Raw genomic sequence first — 22,434 nt, 5'->3', positions numbered from 1 at the left:
TAATTTGTATCTACCTTACTCGCCTTACTGTGCTAATGCATGCCGCTGTGCTGTGGCCCAACGGGTGGTGTCCACCACTTCAGACCATGACTGAACCATGGTTGATAGTAACTGCGCGCGCCAACGGATCGCCACCGATACAGCCAATGAGACCATGGGAACAGGCTTTCTAACACCATGCTCATTACCAAGGCAGACCAAGCAGTAAAGCGCCCGGTCGCACAAACCTTAGAACAAGTATATCCGACTAACAATCGAATACCATCAGAAACAACAACACTGAAACACCAAACAAAAACATGCCCTATACATCGGTCATCTAAACAATAACAACAAGAAAACATGCCTTATGTCTATGCAAACACAACAGAAAAATAACGTTAAATATACCAGCAAACACATCAGCCGCCTGTCGGTCCGTTCCTTTTCCACGGCCTCTGTGACAAGCCTGTCTCTACTCCCGCCTAGCAGGAAGCCGGTCCGCTTGTGCCGATTCGTTCCCGACTATTGACGCGGGCGTGTCTCGGCATTCTCCTACTTTATGGCTGCGGAGGCCGCAGCGCAAGCAAGCGTGCCGGTACGCACATGACGGGTAGCCCTGGCATCCCTTGGACTAAAGTGCCACTTCTTGCACGTTGGGCGGTCTGCAAAACCGGGACCAACAGCACGACCTGTACCCTCCGCCGATGACCGCCGAGGAGTGAGGCAAGGCGCGCTTTGCTCAAAGCCACCGCTTTTGGGGAGTGACGCTGTGACAGGTGACAATGCGCACTCTCTTGACTTGTGGTCACCTTCGCCGCTGTTCTCTCACGAAGCCGCTGCTGATGCCCGAGCTGCCAGAAACGATGTGGCGTATAGCGACGGTAATGGCTGCCCCATCTTAAGGCGAAGTTTGCTGCCGCTATTTTCCGGAAGAGCACGTCGTAGCTCCTCCAGCCGTCGCCTCCGTGTCGCTGCGCCTCTGGCACGATCATGCGTAGATACGCCATCAGCTCGCGCACGCGATGAGGGTGCGCCTCGGCCACCACGGCGGCGTACGTTTGTTGCGTATTCTTGAAATCATGAAGATTTATATTCAGTTCTTTGTTGTTTTTGTAGATGTTAAACTACATCATCGCCAAGGACGTAGTAACCATTGATCTTCAACCGATTTTTGTGAGGTTTCTGTGTCATTTACGATGTGAAAGACTGCTAACTATCATCAGAGACGAAAAGGAACTGTGGATATGCCTGAGCAACGCAATTTACTACATAGGAAGTGTTCATCTTTTCATCAGATGGACTTGAGTCTAGAATGTTGCAACATCGTCATTTTTATTGTCATTAATATCAACCATTTACAATGTTGTGCCAACGTTACTCCTACATAGAGAAATGGTTTCTACATAAAGGAAATTATTTCTACTAAGCTTAAGGAAAAATTTGTGAAAGATGTATTTAAGAAGATGCTGGGCAGATCCACAACTCAGCCATATCAGGCATGTTTGTAAACATGACGCACCAGTAGTGGTACCACCTTCTGCAGCCTGCTTTATCGCAGCCTATCCAGCAATCCAGCACTGCTGATCATCTGTGGTATTTTTTTCATAGTCCTTACCACATCCCTGGCACAGATTTTCTTGACTACTACTAAGGGGCAAAGCTAAGTCAACTTCGGCATTCCTTCGTTTCTTCTTTCTTTCTTTCTTTCTTTTGGCGTTCTCTTTCTCTGAGGCGTTGTACGGCTTCTTCGCTAGTCACTGATTCTCCATAATAGTTGAGCTGAAGTCTTTCGCTGTGAGAGGCAGGCTTGGTGAGATTGGTTTGAAAATGCTCCTTGAAGATGGATGTTATTTTTTCTGTGATTGGTGTTGCTGTTGTCAGGCAATCATCACTGCATTTCATGTAAGGCATTGATGGATTAAGTGCACCATGTGCAATACCTTTACTGTTTAGAGGATGAATACCTGTTGCTCGAAAGCCACTGACCAAATGCTCAGAGAAAACACTATTTTCCCATAATTTTCTTTAGTAGAGAAGGAAAGGATTTTTTGTGACTACTGCTGGACATGTTTCAGTTTTGTAGATTTTTAAGATTTGACTCCAGGCTCTCTTGACAGTTCAAAAGACACTCACATGTAAGGGCTGTAGAAGGTGTGTTGTGTGTGGTGGTAAGCAAATTATAATTGTGTTGTTTTCCCTGGCACATGTTACTACTTTCAGTGAGATGTGTGAGCCATGACCATCTAGAATAAGCATCACAGGCATAGACTTTCGCACTGATTCTGTAGCTGGCAGAAAGACAGAGCAAAACCATTCTGTGAATTGTGCTTCTTCCATCCATCCATAGTCATTGCTGGTAAATCTTGTTCCAATGGGGCCATTTTCCATCCATGCTGGATCAGCTGTCTTAGCTTTATACACAACATAGGGAGGAATCTTTTCACCCACTGCTGATCCACAGGCTAGCACTGTAATATTTTCTCTGCCGGATCCATCGCCTACTTCAACAACGTGCTTGTCTCCTCTTCTGACAATGACTTTTGTGGAAGTTACAGAAATGGAAAGACCTGTTTCGTCACAGTTCCATAGGCAAGCTGCAAGGTCACTTTACTTTAGGTCTAGCAAACCTTCATCCCTCAGTACTTCCTCCAGTTTTATGAGAAACCATCGATAACTTCAGGTGTGCAACACTTGGCTCGTTGGATTGTTAGATGTTGGGGTTTTCTTTCGGTTAGTTCTGGCCAGCGTTTGAAGAAAGCACTCCACCACTTCTTTGATGGCTCGCCTGATGGAAAAGAGCTTTGACAACCAACATCTGCTAGATATTGCTTGAGCACACGCCCAACTAGGTCACGTGTAGCTGGGTAGCCAAATGTTCCTAGACCTATGCATGCACGAACCACTACCTTCTCTTCTAGCTCTGAAAGCGTGGTAGGCCTGCCAGTTTGCTGGTGTTTAACAACACCACGGACGTGACTGTAGAGAGCTGTTGTAGCACAGCCATAGGTCTTTCCTATAGCTTTCTATAAACCATAGCTTTCCGTCAAGTGATTCTGTCAATAACTCTCCAAAATTCTCGCGGTTTGTTCTTAACAAAGGTCAGGGATTCTTAAAAAGTCTTCTAACGTGCGAAAGTTCTGAGCCAGAGAGATAACTTGGTGGTTTTGCTTTACAAAGTCAATTAAACAACTGACGTTCAGACCGTTGTCTTTCTTCTGAAAACGCACTAGATATTATAGAACGGCAAACATCCTACGTGTAAATGCCATCATCCTATAATGTAGGTTAATTAACTCTGTCCTACGCTAATTTTGTTTTTCTCACGTTAATTTTAGTTATAACAGCAAGTAGAAATAATTATTGGTCAACAAACACGCATATGCATGCGTGCACACACACGCATATGCACGCGCGCGCGCGCACACGCGCACGCAGGCAGGCGGGTTATTTTATTAGGATACAGCATCTCTACACACTAAAATACATGAATTTTCAAGAAAGGCTTAATTCATAAACAACTTCAACTACATGTATTTCAATGTGTAAAGCACTGAATGTGTCTATCTCTGCTAACTACGTTATAGTCCATTAGTCTGTTTGTTGACAACTTAGACACTTTTCTCAAGACAACTTTACTATTGCATTTTTGGAGAGTCACAGAGAATCGTCGTCGCCAATATGACATAAATTCTGCATCTACTCGTCTTCCTTCAATGAGCCCTACCTTCCCAGTTCATGCAGTAAGTTTTCCACTTGTAATCCCCATGTGCCGAAATGCTAAAAAAACTAGAGAAACAATTTCAGGGCTAGATCCATCTGGCAAGATCTCCTTTGTAACATTTCTCCCATTCCCATTTAGTTGCTGCATGTCTGCAGGCCTTTGCAGCTCCGTTCACGATGTCTTTCCTCCAAGGGTGAACGAAAAGAAACGTCACATTCATAGGTGACACCAGAATCAATGTCATAGAATGTCATGTCTGGTCTTCCATCTTGTACGTATCTGTTTCTTGTTTCTGTTTGATGAGGAATACCCAGCTCCGTTAGGCAAGCAGACCACGCAGCAACAATAGTATCATGAGACCAGACAGGACTGCCTCCATATTACAATTAATCAAATGAAAACTTTCTTGATCTAACTTCTGTCCACAGTCACAATGCTCAAGAAATCGACTAAATGGCAAGCTGATCCCCAATTTCATACAAGACGCTAAACGAAATTCGTTAGGTTTAAGTGCGTTCTTGTATGTTGAGGAAATAACATCAAGCCATGCTCCTGCACCCTTCCCCTGTAATGACCTAAGCCTGGCAGCAAACCGATCCAACTTTATGTTTTAATAAAAGCTTCTGACTATATCTGAGATATATCCAAAGTTAAGCGATGTTTTACCATTTTCTCCAGAGAATGAATTTGCGGCTTCTCTTCTTCTGAGTTTGACTTCGGGGGAGGGGGAGGGGGAGGGGGAGGGGGAGGGGGAGGGGGAGGGGAAGGGGGAGGGGGAGGGGGAGGGGGTAGTTGGGTCACCACTTCATGTAAAATCAATCCTGTTTTACTAGTTGATATATATTCTTTATGCTGGTTAGCAAGACAGGGAAATCTCTTTGGCAGTTCATGTAGAGAGCGTGGCCAAGCAGCTAAATATGCTGCATGACAAACACTTTCAGTTGAAGTTAAACCAAATCCACCGAGTTTCACTTTCAGAGTTGCTTGATACCATGACACGTAATCCAGCTGGTTCAAGTTAAGAATGTTATGAAAACAGTCCTTTGTCAGACAATCATGAATTACTGCTGATGGTAATAAATTCTCAGGTGAAACAGTTCTAGAAAGAAAGTTTAGTGTGGGAACATGGCAATGTTTCAACAAAAGAAGACTACACCGAGGGTCATCAAGTTCGTTAATCTTTGAAGTTAGAACATTGCCCCGTGATGCTGCCTCTATGCATTGCAATTTAACATAATCAGGAGTGCCAATAGGTGCCCCCAAAACATTAATACCATCTTTGCTCATGTAAATATCTGTACTGGAATCTTCTGAAGTCATTGGAAAGTACAAATTACATTTGTCCTCTTGAATAGTCAGGCCAATCTGTTGCAGAGAAGCAGTCAGGTCAGAAAGAGTGGCTACAACTTCATCTGGCATCCCCACAACGTACACATCATCCAAATATGCTAATATGGTCGTATTAGGGTGATGGCATTGAGTCTTGATCAAAATTGGATGGAGGGCAGCCGCAAATAAAATCAGACCAAGCGGATCGCTCTGATGAAGACCTTCCTCAGAAAGCAATTTCACAACCATCTTGTCCTTAGTATAAATCAATGTACTTGAACTCCTATACATTTGCTTGGCATATCCCAAAAGTTCAGGAAACTTCAGTTTGGTCTCTGACAAGATGTTATCTCTACACACAGAGTTAAATGCATTTTTGACATCAGTAGAGAGTATGGACAATGAAGGAATGGTTTCCATAAGGACCGAAATGTGATGGAATATAAGTTCAACCCCACCAGGTGTTGCAATACCATGCTGTGAAGATGAAAAATATGATGAAAAAGAACCAGCCATCTGAGTGCACGTTGCCCTTGCAGTGACTCTTCGAAGCACTTCACCTATAGCAATAGGTCTCACGTCAGAATTAGCTTTTGGTAAAGCAATGAGTCGAGAAGCCATCAAAAGTGGTACAGCTGCCTCAGGAACATGACCTTCAGCAATCAAAGAGCAAAATAAATACAAAAGGTCACAACACACGTCGTTTCTAAAAGTGATTGAAGATGCTCATATCTCCACCCTGAAGGACCTCCTCCACTTCTCCTAGGAGCCTTTCTGACTGCATCAATATAGACTTCTTTCTAGCAGACAAGCAGGTAGGCACGCACACGCGCGCACACACACACACACACACACACACAGTATAGTCCGCCAGCAGAGCACATGTTTTCAAAACAAATAATTTATTGTACTATATAGAATACTTGTGCCAAGGAAAAGATTAATTTAAACTGTAATTGGTGGCTAGTCATAACAACTCTGTCACTCGATCCCTAAAATGACTGCATTCTGGACAAACTCATGGAAGCTCTGTCGTTCAGCTGAACAACAGCAAATCATAATTTCAAAAAGCTGCAGCTGTGCAAGCTTCACTGAGGGTTGGAAGCCTGCGTACAAACAAGACCAGTGTTGTGCACTCAAGTTGAAATAAATAACTGCCCTACCCGAACGCCACACGACATGCCATACAATATGTTTGGATCAGTGGCATACAACAGCCACTATAGTAACAAGCATTATAATGCACACATACTACATTGATGTCAAAATGAAGCCAAGCTACTAGTACAACCTCAATTCTATGCTGGCTCAAGACTTGCTGCCCATGAGACTTAACTCTGCATGATCCTACAGTGCAAAAAACACACATTAGACAACTGACATATAAAAGAGTTCAAATTTCACAACGATTACTAAGCCTAATTATGGAAAAATGCAGAGTCCTTTATAGACACATTTGGTACCAAAATACTCATTGATTAATTAACGTAATTAATGTATCCTGCATGGTACAGTGCTCATGTACAAGATACTGTAAAATGCTGATATTGTCTAATAAATACAAATACTGTATCACAGACATTCAAGTTGTAGGGTTCTTGCTGTCTTTGTATTGTATTGATTCTATTGAAAGTTTGTAATGTAGCAACGATTTACGTATTCTAGCTCAAAGTATCCTTTGCACAAAATCGTTGCCTTTGTTGACATGTGCCAAATAAAAAAGAGAAAAGAGAAGGTATTTGGTGCAGCTGCAAAGAAAAACGTGTTCTTTGCAAGATTAATCACGTGACCTAACCGTACACTAAATCCTAGTAAACATGCGATGGTAATCCATACATAGCTTTTCAAGATATCCTGCTACAAAGAAAGAGACAGACAGACAGACAGACAAACAGACAGACCCACAAATAGTCAGATAGACAGACAAACAGACATGCAGACTGACAAAGAGTCACACAGGGACACATGCAGATAGACAGACAAACAAAGAAACAGACACACACAAGTAAATACATCGAGTAAATTGTTTACTCGAGTTAACGAGCAAACCGTCACAGCACACTAGCTTACCCTCAATGATTTTTGTACGTCTGTCCAGTCTTGTTTGCTGATTTCAGAGATGGCCTCGTTAATCAAGTGCATGGCATTACGGACGTTAGACTTGAATGCCTCCATAACCATAGGCACATTCACCTAACCAACAAGTCACATAAAATCATCAACAACCAGTACAATTCATTCGATGAATTGATATTTGTTAATTGATAATTCAAACTGTCAACGACTCTTACCCCTTGCTCTGTTTCCCTCCATGAATCGTAGTCGGTTGGCAGAGCAATTGTGACATATGAGAGACAAGCCTCTTTGGCCAATACAACTTCCGGAATCGTTGTCATGCCAATCACGTGAGCACCCCAACTCCTAAAAAGCTTACTCTCGGCTCGAGACGAGAACCTCGGTCCTTCAATAGTGAGAGTCGTGCAAGGTCCTCCATAGTGTTCGATGCTGTTCTGTTCGCACAAACGTATGAGTATCTTCCGAGTGCGTACGCAAAAGGGGTCATCCATGGGGATGTGGCATACACCCGAGTATTCAGGCGACGAGCCATCGTAGAATGTTTGTTGACGTTTCGTTGTACGATCTATAAATTGATTAGGAAAAGCGAGGACTCCCGGTTGGATGTACTCTTGAAGAGAGCCGCACGCCGATGTGGCAAGCACATGAGTGCAACCTTCGGCCTTGAGAGCATGAATATTGGCTCGATAGTTAATACATGATGGCATGAGCTTATGCCCTGTAGCATGCCTACAGAAACACAATCACTAAAGCCAAGAACGTGTACTAAGAGCTAAAAAGGAACTTTATTGTAAACACAGGCGTAGCAAAGAGATTACAAAATTGGGGTACTACGTACTTTGTATATATAACACATCCATGATGTCGACATTAACACAAACAAATAAGAACTAAACATGACTAAAATAGTCTTTCTCTTCTCATTACCATTTATAAAGAATTTTCTTTTATTTACATCAATCTTATCCATTCTGTCCTTGTGCACATAGAGAGACATTGCATGATTTATTATCATAAAACCAGAAATTTGTGTGACCATAATATTGTGTGAATTTGCCCCAAACAAGCGCTAAAAAATGCTACGCAATTTTAGTTTGTGTGATATCAAGACAGCTCAAATATGTACTCAAGTATACTGGTAACAATTTTATATTGACCAATCAATAACCACCTTAACAACAACTACAACAGAAAGAAACCCTTTATCTCTAGGCAAGGGATGCCTGTTCAAATTCGTTCTGATATCATAGCATACATGGATCTATGGGAAAACTAAACGCTTCACTAAAGACCAGATTGGTATGCACACAGTGCAATCCTATCTCAATTAGCTTCTCTTGTTTCATAGAGAACAACTCAAAGACTACAGCTAGAGTCATTACTGTTTGTGAAATCTGCATGTCTACAGCAGCTATTAAACATGGCCGTGGAAACGTTGACGTCGACGTCGACAAGCTTTGATTTCATGCAGCCATGATCGGCATCGTATGTGTAGATGATGTTGCCTCCAAGCCCTTCCAGATATAGCCTCGGTTCCAGACGCTTTCCCTTACGTGCTACTGCACATGACAGGTATTGGAGTCAAAAGTAGAAGAAGCGAGCGGGAAAACATCTGGGCGCACTGCTAATACAAACAAGTTCAGGGGCGGGAAAGCTATTAGATCCAAATTATACCATTATTCTAACTGAATTAGGTAGCACAATGCAATCATAATATGATGTAGGTAACTCATCAGTCAGTTCCATTCGAATAGCATCGAAACACTCAGCAAAAACGGGCTAACCACTGAACGACGCAGTGAACTTCATCTGCAACAACAGCAACGACGTGATCACGGAATCGACTCTGTCGGAGGGCGTTTCTCCAAATGCAATGGACTGCCAAACACAACACTGACATCACTATGTTGAATCTGTTCGTCTTCAAACAAGCTAGCACCTATAATTACAGCTGTTACACCGTGTTCTGTCAAGCTTGCTACCTGATCTCTCATGAGAGAAAGCAATGGCTTGGATGGAAAGAGCAGTCTGCATCACCAAAGACCCGCAGAGTGTTGCACACACTTAGCATCATGTGGAATATCATAGACTTGCCATAGCCAGTTCTAAAACATGCAAGAACGTCGTCTCATCGGGCCAGATGACATTTCATGTATGAAAAGATGCTGTAACGATTTCATAGCTTCGATCACGAATTGAGGACAGCAAACAGCTACTGCTTCCGCTATTGAATCGTCTGAAATGGATCGACGAGAATCAGTCTATGTAGTAGAGGGGTAGCTTCAATTTCTAATTCACTCGGGAAGACTTCCATCGCAAGAAACGCTGCAGCTGTTGTAATACTAGCCTAACTGTGTGCCTAACAACCAATAGAAACTTCTCGCTCGCTCGGAGTGGTGGTTTTGATTGGTCTACAACAAGAACAATACCACTTAGTTTACAGTTACAATTCTAGACATAGGCCAATCAAAACCACCACTCCGAGCGAGCGAGAAGATTCTATTGGTGCGGAGCATTTTATGTTTAATAGATTTCCCGCCCCTGAACTCGTCTGCAATATAAGTGTGCCCAGACGCTTTCCCACTCGCTTCTCCTACTTTTGACCCCATATACCTGTCACGTGCAGCAGCATGTACGGAAAAGCGTCTGGAACCGAGGCTATTCCAGATATTGCTCACTCTGGACTGTCTGAGGTCACTTTAGATGTCAAACAGGAAACCGCATTGAGTATTTTCGCATGCATCTAGTATGTTCGCATCCAGTCTCCGTTGTGACACCAGCGCCCAACGCTATGTATGACGTCAATCATGCCTGCATGAAATTAAAGCCCGTTGATGTCGACGTCAAGGTTCCCACAGCCGTGTTTAATTGCTGCTGTAGACATGCAAATTTCACAAACAGCAACAACTCTAGCTGCAGTCTTTGAGTTGTTCTCTACAAACAAGAGAAGAGAAGATAATTGAGATAGGATTGCACTGCGTGCATACCAATCTGGGTTTTTAGTGAAGCAGTTAAAAAACCAAATCCGGTTTCTAGATAACCGATTTCTGGCTATGCAGCACACAGCGACATCAAAGGCTGTTCACAAGACCCATTTTCGGCCGGAAGCTTAATGCGGCAGAAAGGGGTCTGGCTACGCGAGACTAAATATGCATGTGTATGTCTCTGCACACAGTGCGAATTCAATTTGTGTGATGATATTTTGGTCGCACAATTTAAATCATTGCACAAAATTTTGGTTTTATGGTAGTCTTGCCTCACTCTTGTAGTTCTCAGATACGTCTTCAGTCTCCTACGTGCTGAAATTATTCTCTCAACAGTTGAGGTGGTGACAGAAATAGTCTAAGAAAGTTCAATCAAACGAATAACTTCTGAAAGCATCTGCGCATCGACAGAAATTTCAGCAATGATAGAACATATTGTTCTTAGGCGTCGTTCAAATTGTAGACAATTTCATGAGCGTACAAAGTGAATGCTAGGGGGAAAGGGTGATGGCCTCTGTATGCTTTGTAAGCTGTTGATCGGTAGCAAATGGCTCATACTGATTTCTCTGTTTTCTACATTGTTCCCTTGCTAGTCACCCTGATGTACGGGATTTACCAACATGTACGATTCTGTTCTAGAGCAACATCAGCTGTCCTTCAAGAGCCCAGCTCTATCTACCATAACTTTCTCAATGTTTTCGTCTTTGCCAACTGGAATGACCAGAAAAGTGTGCGCTTTGTACTCTTGTGAAATTTTCAATACTATTGAATGAACCCTTACATTTGTCACCCTTGTAATTGGTAGATTGTTTTCAAGATTTGATTTCTGACTCAGATAAAATCTGGAAGCATTGATAGCAGGCATTCAGTTGAGATAAATCAAGGACATTTTTATAGAGTTTTAGTTCTTCTGGTACAGACGTAGCATCCATGGTACATCTACCATTTGCTGCATCTAATAGTAGCTTCTTTGTGCAAAGATAGAGGTGGGCGTGGCATCCTTACACGGTGGGGGCAGGTGATAGCCTCGCAAGCCAGGCTCTTCCGCTCAGTCGCTGAGCTAAACGCATGTGAATCATGCGAGGAGGAGGAGGAGGAGCTTTTTGCCAGAATCGCTGCAACGCGAGAAGAGCGTGGTCATTTCGAGAACATCATAGTGACGTGGGACCCTGGATCCGGTTTCATAGCTTGAATAAGTTTAATTCGATTAGCTAAGCCTGTACATATGAAAGTTGAGTAACAACGTAGTGGCGCTTCGACTACTTGTTTTGCATGAAGTATGTACTTGACATTATTGTTTGCTTCTAGTACATACACCAATGAAGCCCAGCCATTTATTCAGCAGTGTCACTACTCCTTTTCAGCAGTTTTGCCGACAGTAGACCGCCGAATCAGCAGCGCTGTAGTCTGAGAACTGAACTCATGTATTGTACACGGTTAGTGTAAGTAGCACTCAGGGTCTGTGCGTTGAAACAAGTCGTGTGCAGTGCACAACACGTGCAGCTACGAGTCAACTCTGCACTTCCTGAACTTGGTCCACTGCACTGTAGCTGCTTCATGTGTTCCCACGCCTAGATGTTTCCAGTTCACCGTGAGGACAGCCAAAAATATCGTACAAAAAAAGCTGTTTGTTAAGTCGAAAGTATCGTCAAACGTTCACTTCAATCACTGCTCACTAAAGTAGTCTATAGCTGTCAGAAAGACTAAGCCATCTAATCATGACGTGGACTCAGTTCCCATCTGGAGAGGTCAACAAATCGTTGAGTAAAACAGGGCCAAAAGTTCTCACACCAATTCTCCCCACAGACTAGCTGTCAGAGTAGACCTGCAAGAGTGGTGAACAGTGCTACATCGGTTTCAAACCTGCAGATGAATTCAGTAGCAAGGAACGACGCTGAAGAGTGTAGGTCCACTGGACCAGCCCCATGTAGGCCATTCCTGGGCCCATTATTCAGCAATTTGTCCAACGATAGCTTCGCTGGCTTTCATGTACAAGTGCTGTCAGTGGAGGGATACTCTGCACTTCATGTATCATATGCAATTACAGTAAATTGCTCTTTAGGCAATTGGAGTAACCTTATCCAAGCTATGAAACTGGATCAGGGTCCCACTTCACTATGACGTTCTCGAAAGCGACCAGGCTCTTCTCGCACTGAAGTAATTCCAGCAAAAGCTCCTCCTCCTTGTGTGATTCACGTGTGTTTAGCTCAGTGACTGCGTGGAAGAGCCGAGGTTGCAAGGCTAGGCAGGTGACACCAGGGCTTCTGGTTCCTACGTCTATGGTAAAGGTTTCTATGTATATCACTTAAAGAGCAAATTAATAGCCTCATACCAAATCCTTTCATGCTGTTGTGTCTGGTTCTCAGGCATTGTCATGTCATACGAAAACCAGGCCCAACAGCACAGAGGGTCTGGTACAAGTTAATGCATCTATTCCATACTCAATTAGCTACTTCTATTATCTTGTTTTGCTATTATTTTGCTATTATAAACAAGTTTTCCCATAAATTAATCCATTCGTAATACTCTGAGACGTTGCACTGTCTCAGACTCTGTACTGTATGCTAAGTTGCAAATTGATCTCAACACCACATTTCAATATTAGCAATAGCATCTATTTGAGATGTCATTGATTAGCTGTAAAAAATCTGAATTACCCAGTTTTCTTGTCTGTGCTGAGGACGAGATCTTTCTCAACAGAGACCAATGATAAGATTATGCATGTATTAGCCTTTATTGTTACTTGCAGTTAGTTAGTTATACACAGAGGCATTGAAAGGGCATTGACCACACAGCCATGGCCAGCCACTTTCAAAATGGCCTATTGCCTTATCGTATACTTCCAGATTAGGAGTAGGTAATTAAGTTTAATAGCTAATACACGTTTACCACATCGTGCTGCATGGCAAATATTTGAGGTCATCAAGTTGCTCAATATTCAGAGGTTTCCATTTCAGAGTCATAGGTGTTAATGAGAAATGACTAAGAATATTTGGCAAGTTTCAGTTTTTTAGCCGTCGAAATGAGACTTGGTTGGCATGTGCTAGTTTTCATATAACCACGCCTACTTAGCACCCTAGGCCGGACCATTAATCTGATGTCCTTGGAATATACAAGAAGATCTCTCACGAATCAACAATCTCTTGGATTTCCCATCTGCTACTACTATAATAAACAACCAATTCAGAAATGCTCACTTTGCTGTGTACACCTAAACTCGACCCAGCCCTTCTTCGTGCTAGGTTGGTATACCATGTGGCATCGTGCGCTAGCTGTAACATGTGCATAGGGTCATGTGGTACGTGTTGCTGGCGTATGCACAAAGGAGGTTCGTGATTAGGCCAACAACACGTGTGAAACCACATGGTCCTATGCACACTTGATAGCTAGCGCACATGATGTAGCAACTGAGCAAAAGAGGCTGGACACGAGTCTACTGGGAACTTCCAAAACAGTGCCCAGCTAAAAGATCGTCCACTGGGCAATCTTTTGGAAATTGTTCTGCCCATTGGCCGCTAATGAGAATCAAACTTGTGGTGCGCGATTCGACCTCGCAGCCCAAAGTTAGTTCCGAGGTTGTATTTTAAGAACATTCGTTACTATACTACAGTGTACATACTGGCAAGGCAACCAGACAGCGGTCTTACACTATAAAACAGAAGTTAAGCTTTGTTAGAAGGCTGAAAGAAGAATTCAGAAGCAATGTCAATCTTGCATCACGTAGGCTGGGCATTGATCGGAAGAGCCGGGTATGAGAATTGAGAGATAAATTAGCCTCTAGCTAAAGAAACACCTGATAAGAAGCGTAGGCAGGCAGTCGGGTTTGGTCGTACTCCTAAGTTTATAATAAAGACTAAGTATGCAGAACGGGCCTCACACGTGCCTACTCTGTTGTACATGTACTCAAGTCATTTTTGCCAATTTCCATAATTTCATATGAAGTGCCCAGGCACTTATTGAATACGGAATCTCTTCCATAAAATCCAATTTTCCGTATTGCGGCTCTGGGCGCTGTTTCAGAAATTCCTGGTACACTAAAAAATAGTTTCGCGTAACGAGACCCTAGGGCGGTGTCGTATGACGCGGCGGTAGGGTCTGGCTACGCGAGTCTGCCTGCAGTTTAGCGGCCTACCTCGACAAAAGAACGCAGTCTACGCCTCCAATGCGACCAGTTACCAACTTGTCGGACGGCTGTAAATGTAATTCAGAGTCTTACTAATTACGAGGGTCCGTACGTCGACTTACAGACAAACGTACCGCTCCAAACGGAGTGTCGACGTGTTTCTCTTGTCGTCCTTCCAATTCGAACACCGAAGTGTCTTCCATACCAGATCCGCCGATGATGCCAACCTTATTTGTAATAAAATGCCATTTACGTTGTATTCATGAAGAAGAAACGACACAAAAATGACGAACCTTCACCGCCATTCTTTGCACTCTATGCTCTCACGTGCATGTCAGGAATTAGGAAAGACCCGGATGCAGACTTTTCTTGGCGTGGTGGAGAGTATCTATATATAGAGACATTATGAATATATTATGCATATATAATTATAATATATATATATATATATATATATATATATATATATATATATATATATGAAACTATCATAAATAGACATAATAGTTTCCTAACATTAATTTCTCACTTCAGATTGAGGTGAGAGGTCAAAGTTAGCATGCACGTTGAATTAGTATTATTATATTTCTAGACTAGCCCTCACCCTCCCTATGGGCGGTAGGAATTGCGGTAACACCTAGATAGTAGCTAGCCCTAAGCAAAACGTAAAAATTAACCTCCATCAGTCGTCCATTATTTGGCACGTGTCTAGCGCTACGTCGTTATTAACGCGATCACATGACAATAAATTTTGTGACATGTCTACAGAATGTTACTAATTATCTAGCGCGCGCACACGTAATTACAGTCGATTACTTATTATTCGCAACTGTGGCCACATTATAGACGCAAACAATTACAATACATACACAGTTGAAAAGCCTGTTAATTGCGTTTTCAAATGATACAATTCTCGTAGCTATTGATGATTGTTTCGATACGTTCATGTCGACTTCCTGTCTACGCTACACTAATTGAGTCGCCGCTGTTTTCATCAGCCAGAAGATCTGCTTTCTGGTGCGTCGCATCGTCGTCTGGAGACCTAATAAACATATAGAATATTAGAAACGGTTTGAATGATTGTTCTAGACCGCATTCTCTACCCAAACATACGGGTACATAGCCATAGTAACGGAGAACATGCCGTTACTATGGGCTTAACTCAAAGTATCACCAACGGCTAAAGGCTAACATTGCGAAACAGCTACTGAAACGCTTACTGAAAAGATATCGCGAGAAACAAAACGTTTACACATGAAAATGATGTACTTACTGTGCGCCGCGTCATCGCTGTCTTCACAAACGGAATATCTCACTCGTTCTCCGTCGCATCGGCCTCAAATGATGCGTCCATAGCAAAAAACACGTAAGAAATGTCTGAATGCATTGTTTTTGCCTCCAAAGTCTTGGCGAAATCGCCTCCAACAACAAATGTACGGCCAGAACGGTAGGTACCGTGTCGGCAAAAATTGTGACAAAGCCGCATGCGCAGCTAAAATTTGGCCCGCATGTTGAGCCACGCCCAAAGGGTGTGTCTAACGGCTAAGTATTTTGATTGGCTACCGAAGAACAAGAAGATGGATATATTCAACTCCAAAGTCACGTGGTCAGTAGTTATACATGGTGTGACGTCATCACAACCAGCGATATCTGGCGATCACGATCACGTAGACGGCTCAAAGTAAGCTCATTTGAAAGAGAATTTATTAGCAATTCGTTTAATCTATAATTTGTTGATAAAATGTAAGGCTGCATCTGGGGGGAAAATGGCAACGCAAACCCAGATACTAAAGGGAGGCGCAGTAAAGGTAATTGTAATTAGCACGAGATCGAACTTGACAAAACGTAGTCTAGTCACGCTATTGACCGGTATTACAAGGGCTAGAGTAGCCCCATCTCACAATCTCACTGTAAGGCGGGCCCACGTGTTTGAGACAAAATCTACACACACGCGCGCGCGCACACACACACACACACACACACACACACACACACACACACACACACACACACATTTTAATCACAGTCATTTCACTGATTCCTGCTCACTTTGTTTATTCGCCTGTAGCGCTTCAACCTTAATTAATTGTCTAGACCATTAGTCAAATTGATAACCAAGTTTGATCAAGTCACTCAAATGTAACACACAGACAACATAGTATGAACTCTGGTTGACATCAATGCCAGTTCATATCACTCGCTTCTGTGCAGCGACCAACAACTGCTGAGTTGAATCGGTGATCTCATCACCTTCTTGAGTGTACACCATCTTCTCCTTCAAAACTTCCAAACCAGCATTCCTGATTGAACCGAGAAGACCCTCTCTGGTAAGAAACAGTGGCCGAGGAATTTTCTCCTCTTGAAATGTGCAGACCGTCTCTTCCAGGCAATCAGAGAGCAAGAGATACCCTCCAGGACGAATCAAATCAGCAAGTCTTTTAACATGAGCAGCGTACTCATCAGTCGACTCAGAGCAGCACAGACAGAAGTGGACCGACACAATATCAAACTGAGACTTGTAGCTGCCGTCAAATAGAGGACTTGGTTGGCGCATGTCGCATCGGATCAACTCCGTTATCAACGGTCTGAGTCTGTCCTCTCTTCTCTTCGCTTCCTCTTCAGACTTCCCCTCCAGTTCCTCAACGACGTACGTAAACAGAGATGTGAAATTCAAAGCATCCGGTTGCTGCTCTTTCCAACGTCGGATCTCTCCCAATGCGGCCTCAGAGATGTCCGTAAAGACGATGCTTTGAGTGAAGGGTGCAACGCTGATGAGGCTGTAGACTGTCGGTCCTCCTCCGAACTCTAGAAAGCGGGCATCTTGCGGGCTTACTTCCGAGTAGAATTCATGAAGGAAGCGGAGACGTTCTTTGATAGCTGGAAGTTCGCTTGGAGCGGCAACCGAAGGATCGAGGGTGTAGAAAAGGCGATGGTATTTTTCGCAATCGAAAGACGACTCGTACGCAGAGGAAATAGCTGCCATAGGTTTGAGTCACGAGACACACCCAGTCACGAGACTTGTTAACCAAACAGCACGTGATAAAACACGTAAGGCGCGTGTCTACAAGGTGGTGGGCAGTGGACTCAGACACAAAGAATTACTACTAAAACTTTACACCGTCACAGTTCTATGGCACGTCATATTAGATTTTCCATGTAATTATACATAGGTATATAGAATTTCGTAGAAATGAACTCCACTTCATTGACAATGAATTCTACTTAATTAAGTAGCATTGAATTTCAACTTGAATTATTTCTACTTCAGTGGAAATAGCGAATATTAAGTATGACACAAATGGCGCGTCATATCAATATAGTGTAACACATGTACATTCATTCCAAATTTCTTCACAATTTGAGTTTATTGTAGGATAACACGTTAATTAATTAATGAATGAAACAAATAACTGTTATTTAAAGTATAATATACGTAATATTCTGTAAAATTCAGTCTGACGTATCAAGCTGCTCCAATGCTCTCCTCACTATATATCCCTCCCACTTTAGCCTTATCATCAAGCAGACAACGACCGGTCAACCGTAGCCTGTCTGTTTTGATCACTCCAAGCTGTTAAAAGTTTACGAAATTTTTCTTTTACTGTGTACAGAGGTTGGTCACATTCAGTCAGTACTGAACGTGAAACTCCAAGGTATATGCCAATTTCATGCCAACGCTCTAAACCATTTTTGGCTACTTTCTCTATCATGAGTGGAGTGACTATCTCAGAGTCAGCTGGATTTGTCTCACCACATGCATCCATCTCTTTAGATTTGCTAATCCAGATACTGCATCAGGTGACATGACATCACTCAAATGACGTTGGGGTAAAGATGGAATGTCAGCAACGAGTAGAGCATCATATAATTCACATACCTTCAAATCATTGTTTCTCAAGTCTTGCCACTTACTCAACATACGAGATGCTGCTGCTATAGAGCAAAACTATAGACTCACAACTGCTCTCACAAAGCTCTGACACCATAGACTGGTCAGTACTGATAATACTCATTAGTTTAGGCCACCACTTTCCTATATCTGCTGCTATCTGTTGGAGAACCTTTTGAGACACTGCACTTCCACTCTCAGGTGAAACAATTTGACAGAAAGGAATACGTTTCCTTGCACTTGAACACACTAAACCAATACAATGTAAACATAAAACACAATGCTTTGTATATCAACAAAACACAGTATTTGTATTTCTTCTATACCTTGTTCTATGGCTTGCAGGTGTTCTGACATCTTTGCACTAAAACTTTTGACTACAGTTTCTATGTAATAGAAGAAATAGCACTGCAAATGGATCAATTAACGAGAATACCAGGAACAGACTGGAGAAGATCCTCCATATCTGACACACAACAAAGAAGAAGATGCCACAATCTGTCCATACTATGATGTGATGTGACTTGACTACTCTACCAGAGACATATAAAGCCAGGTGAAGCATTCTGGCTGCAATTGAAAAGGAAAGTAACCGCACCATAACATGTATATCAGTAGCCCACTGCTCCAGTGATGAATATAATTGGAATGATGATGACAATAAGCAGACAGTCATTCAAACAGACTCAAAGGACGGTCATAAGCAAATGAGTATTTGACCACAACGTACATCACTCCATCTGGTAAGTCTGCAGACCAAAGTTGACTCACATCATTCGGTTATTCATCATTAAGTAACTAGGGCAACAACAAGCCAATATATGTTGTTTTAGCTTGCAAATCAGTTCTTTGTTAACTGTCTGCCTGATTTGCTTGCTGACTTCTCCTATCATTTTATAAATATGGTGTCGGGCTGATGGTGTTTGTAGGCATTGGTACGACTGACGTAATCGCGTGTCTACCAAGACCTCGAGTGTCTGACAGTTCTTGAACTTCAACATCAGATAAGCCAGTGAGTTAAGCAAAGTCCAGAGCAAGAAATAGCTTAATAAACATGTCCACATAGTAATCTGCAGTAAGGTGGAATTCACTCCACAACGCTAGCAGCATAGGTATCCTCACAATGTCATTATGAACAAGGTCAATTTTCATTTCCTCAAACTGCTCTGAACCTATGTCTGCTTCAATAAAGCGATAGTTATTTCAAAAGATGATTATCATGTCTGAAAACAACTTTTAGCACATCGATGACAAATGGTGGAACAGGAAATAGAACTTGCGATAAAGTCGCTTGACAAGAGTAATACGAAAATGCTACCAACTTGTTGTTAGTCCATGCTCTTCACACAGTTGGATTGCATAAGAGACATCTGTAATGGACAGACATTAAAAGACCTCCTATAACCAACTTGTCTTCTACAGTTACCCATGATGACTGCAACTCTGTGTGCAGTGAAGACAGTAGACCTTCATCTACACACAATTCTCTTAGATGATCCTTTAGACTGACCACACCTTTGTATGTGGCGGCACCTGTCATTATTACCTTTATTCAACAATTCTTATTAGCTATGATTAAAAAAAATTGAAGACGTGTTGACATGTATTCATTATTCATTTTCACAAGAATAAGCTGCAGTGGCTGCTTCCATTTGCTTGATCTGATCTCGCCTGATCTCCAGGAATTGATGTAGACAAGTGTACAGATGTTCATTCCACTTTCTACTCATTTCGTCTCTTGACATTTTGACTATCTGGTCAACTTTACTGACCACAATAGCAACATGAGGTCTGCTGTTTTTCTCATACAAGCTTGCAGGAAATCGTCAATATTGTAACAAAAACAGTGTGAAGTAAACTGATACTGACTGCCATCGATGATGATCAATACCAATGAATTATCACTAACCATCAGCTGGTTGGTTAGCATGTATGCCTTATGACCACAGCAGTCCAGCACTTTCCATTCTATTTTATCACCCAGCTTCATCGCTTTTTCTTCCACGCTTATAGTTCTTGTCGACTTGCCAGAAATGGGTTACCACTCTCAAGTGCTTCAACGAGGCTTGTCTTTCCTGCCATTGTAATTCCCATCACTAGAATCTTTATTCTGCCACGTTGTGCTCCACCCACCCTTTCCAGCTCATGCAAATATTCTCTCATAAAGGGGATGCCTTGTCAACACACTTTTTTGGGTGGATCGAGACACTATAGTGGATATCATCCCACATGCACTGCCTTAACTTTTAATAGGGCTAAAAACAAATTTCTTGGGAAGACGACTGACAATAGTGCTATCCAAGTTAACTTCCACAATTTTGACTTCTACAAATAAATATAGCACAAACATTATAAATAGAATTAGAATTGATTGAAAAATGCATTCAGATAAGCTCCAACTAAACAATCAATTGCTTAATTAATGAAAGGTTAAAGCAATAATGTGTGTGTGTGTGTGTGTGTGTGTGTGTGTGTGTGTGTGTGTGTGTGTGTGTGTGTGTGTGTGTGTGTGTGTGTGTGTGTGTGTGTGTGTGTGTGTGTGTGTGTGTGTGTGTGTGTGTGTGTGTGTTGAAACAATACAGATGGTGAACATCATGACAAACACCTGACATACTTCACAGTCTCAGTAACTCTATATACAATAAATATTAATTAATTATATTTGTAAACAGAATGCCCGTATAATTTAACTTAATTCAGTTTTAATTTTTATCTCATTTGGATGTAGTTCTCACTACTGAAGCCTAAACTGCAGAGACAAAGGAAAAGATTGAAGCAAATCAGACATGACCTACAGTAGGCACATTTGACAACATCAATCAATTAATTAATTAGATCTTAAATTTACATTTGACAATGTCGATTAAGAGCGAATACAAGATTTCAAAGTATAAAATAGTCCTCAAAAATTCTACTCACACATATGACCTCTAAAGTTCAGTAACAGCTAGTGGAAGCATTTGTTTCAGTTGTCTGTTGATGATGATGATGATAATGATAATGATCATTTTATTTCTACAGGCAACACTGTTCAGTCAGAAGAGTGATTGTCCACAGAGCCTTGTGCTACTACATACCTTACTACTAGATAACACACTAACGCAAATTATACACTCGACTACATACTCTAATTAGAATACAAAGGCAAATGCTACTCAAGTAACCTACATATATACATGCAGGTCAAGGTAAATTTAGAATATATGCCAATAAACAAGTTTGAATGTCTCTAGAGACTTGCACCCAACCAGAAGAACACTAGTTAAGAAGACTATTCCAAAGTTGAGCTCCTCTGAAACAGAAGACTCTCTCTAGAGAAATTAGTTCTCGGACATGGAAGAAATAAACGATCACTAGCTAGTCCTTGTGACTAGATCTGCAACACAAGGAACTTCTTGTAGTCAACAGATTTTTGAAATAATCTGGTGCAAGATGGTAAAGGTGCCGGAAAGTCAAGATATAGCTTCGAAATACCTAGCCCATGCACAAACCTTCACAGATTGATTTGTCTCATAATTATAAGAGAAGCTGTTCTAGTTCCTGGTTTCAAATTAGTAATCAGTCGAGCTGAATACCATACCATTTTTGAACAGTTTCAAACTTTGTTCAGACAACACATGCACGAATACTCAACAAGTAGGCTATTTCAGGGGACTGTAAAACAGGATTCTACTTTTCATATCTATGAAGGAAATCTACGTCTCAAGAGACCAGTATGTTGGTGAGCCTTGTCAATGTCACCTAGCAACATGGTTATTCCTTATCACTCCAAGGTATTTGAATGATCCTCTCTGGATCCTCTCAAATTTCGAATGGATTTCTTTTGAACAGCAGTGTGAACAGACTGACATGATAAGATCAGTGTACATTCAATGATCATTCAATGATTCTGTTGCCACAAAACAGCCACTTAGCAATCAATAATCTGAATAAACACTATGCAAATGTTAATTAATAAATACTATGAATAAACCCTGTATATTTATAGTTAGCAGCACACCTCCGCTCTATGTATCTATACACTGCACAACTTACCGTATTTCAACGGTGCAGATCAGATGTCTCAATGACCCGTGACCCACAGTGACGTTCTCACGTACACACACACAGAGACACAATAGCGGATGCCCCATAGCGCGCGCACGTTGCGGGAAACGCTTATCAGAAGTGTCTCTTCTCACATCGACATGCAATGTCGCGAGTACCTCCTCTCTTCGTCACTGACGAAAAAAAAGCTAACATGTTCCGCAAATTGGGTGCGATGTTAGTCATCACCAGACTTCGCGACGCGGCTTCTTCCCAGCTTCTCCGCAAGAGAAGAAATCGGGGA

General features: G+C 42.0%; 3 protein-coding genes and 1 long non-coding RNA gene across 4 annotated transcripts; all 4 read right to left on the bottom strand.

Moving 5' to 3' along the window:
• Window positions 1–184: 184 nt before the first annotated feature.
• On the bottom strand, window positions 185–5,653 carry LOC134189238 (uncharacterized). The gene is made up of 4 exons (XM_062657478.1): window positions 4,637–5,653; window positions 792–1,106; window positions 311–319; window positions 185–247 (listed from the first exon to the last, which is right to left on the bottom strand). Exons 1-4 carry the CDS (start codon window positions 5,651–5,653, stop codon window positions 185–187), a joined length of 1,404 nt encoding a protein of 467 aa, XP_062513462.1.
• Window positions 5,654–6,155: 502 nt separating this feature from the next.
• Window positions 6,156–14,548, bottom strand: LOC134188676 (S-methyl-5'-thioadenosine phosphorylase-like). The gene is made up of 6 exons (XM_062656842.1): window positions 14,509–14,548; window positions 14,350–14,442; window positions 14,225–14,283; window positions 7,324–7,837; window positions 7,103–7,225; window positions 6,156–6,379 (listed from the first exon to the last, which is right to left on the bottom strand). Exons 1-6 carry the CDS (start codon window positions 14,518–14,520, stop codon window positions 6,341–6,343), a joined length of 840 nt encoding a protein of 279 aa, XP_062512826.1. The 5' UTR covers window positions 14,521–14,548; the 3' UTR covers window positions 6,156–6,340.
• A 1,692-nt stretch (window positions 14,549–16,240) lies between these two features.
• On the bottom strand, window positions 16,241–17,198 carry LOC134189236 (nicotinamide N-methyltransferase-like). The gene has a single exon (XM_062657477.1). It carries the CDS (start codon window positions 17,196–17,198, stop codon window positions 16,404–16,406), a length of 795 nt encoding a protein of 264 aa, XP_062513461.1. The 3' UTR covers window positions 16,241–16,403.
• An 11-nt stretch (window positions 17,199–17,209) lies between these two features.
• On the bottom strand, window positions 17,210–22,206 carry LOC134188888 (uncharacterized). Its single transcript, XR_009971403.1, has 3 exons — window positions 22,140–22,206; window positions 18,431–20,429; window positions 17,210–18,353 (listed from the first exon to the last, which is right to left on the bottom strand). It is a non-coding gene; the product is annotated as an uncharacterized LOC134188888 (long non-coding RNA).
• Between the last annotated feature and the right edge of the window lie 228 nt (window positions 22,207–22,434).

This window comes from Corticium candelabrum, chromosome 13, assembly GCF_963422355.1.
Source record: "Corticium candelabrum chromosome 13, ooCorCand1.1, whole genome shotgun sequence".
Lineage (NCBI taxonomy): Eukaryota > Metazoa > Porifera > Homoscleromorpha > Homosclerophorida > Plakinidae > Corticium > Corticium candelabrum.
This window is presented reverse-complemented; position numbering and strand designations above follow the sequence as displayed.

Excerpts from the sequence above, each read along its gene's own strand:
- LOC134189238 (XM_062657478.1), bottom strand. The coding sequence starts at position 5,653 with ATGGCTTCTCGACTCATTGCTTTACCAAAAGCTAATTCTGACGTGAGA. Across the intron at positions 1,107-4,636 it reads GTTTAACTTCAACTGAAAGT|TTTAACATCTACAAAAACAA; the intron begins GTTTGTCATGCA and ends GCGATGATGTAG.
- LOC134188676 (XM_062656842.1), bottom strand. Across the intron at positions 14,284-14,349 it reads TCGACACTCCGTTTGGAGCG|CCGTCCGACAAGTTGGTAAC; the intron begins GTACGTTTGTCT and ends TTACATTTACAG. Across the intron at positions 7,226-7,323 it reads GGAGGGAAACAGAGCAAGGG|GTGAATGTGCCTATGGTTAT; the intron begins GTAAGAGTCGTT and ends CTTGTTGGTTAG.
- LOC134189236 (XM_062657477.1), bottom strand. The coding sequence starts at position 17,198 with ATGGCAGCTATTTCCTCTGCGTACGAGTCGTCTTTCGATTGCGAAAAA.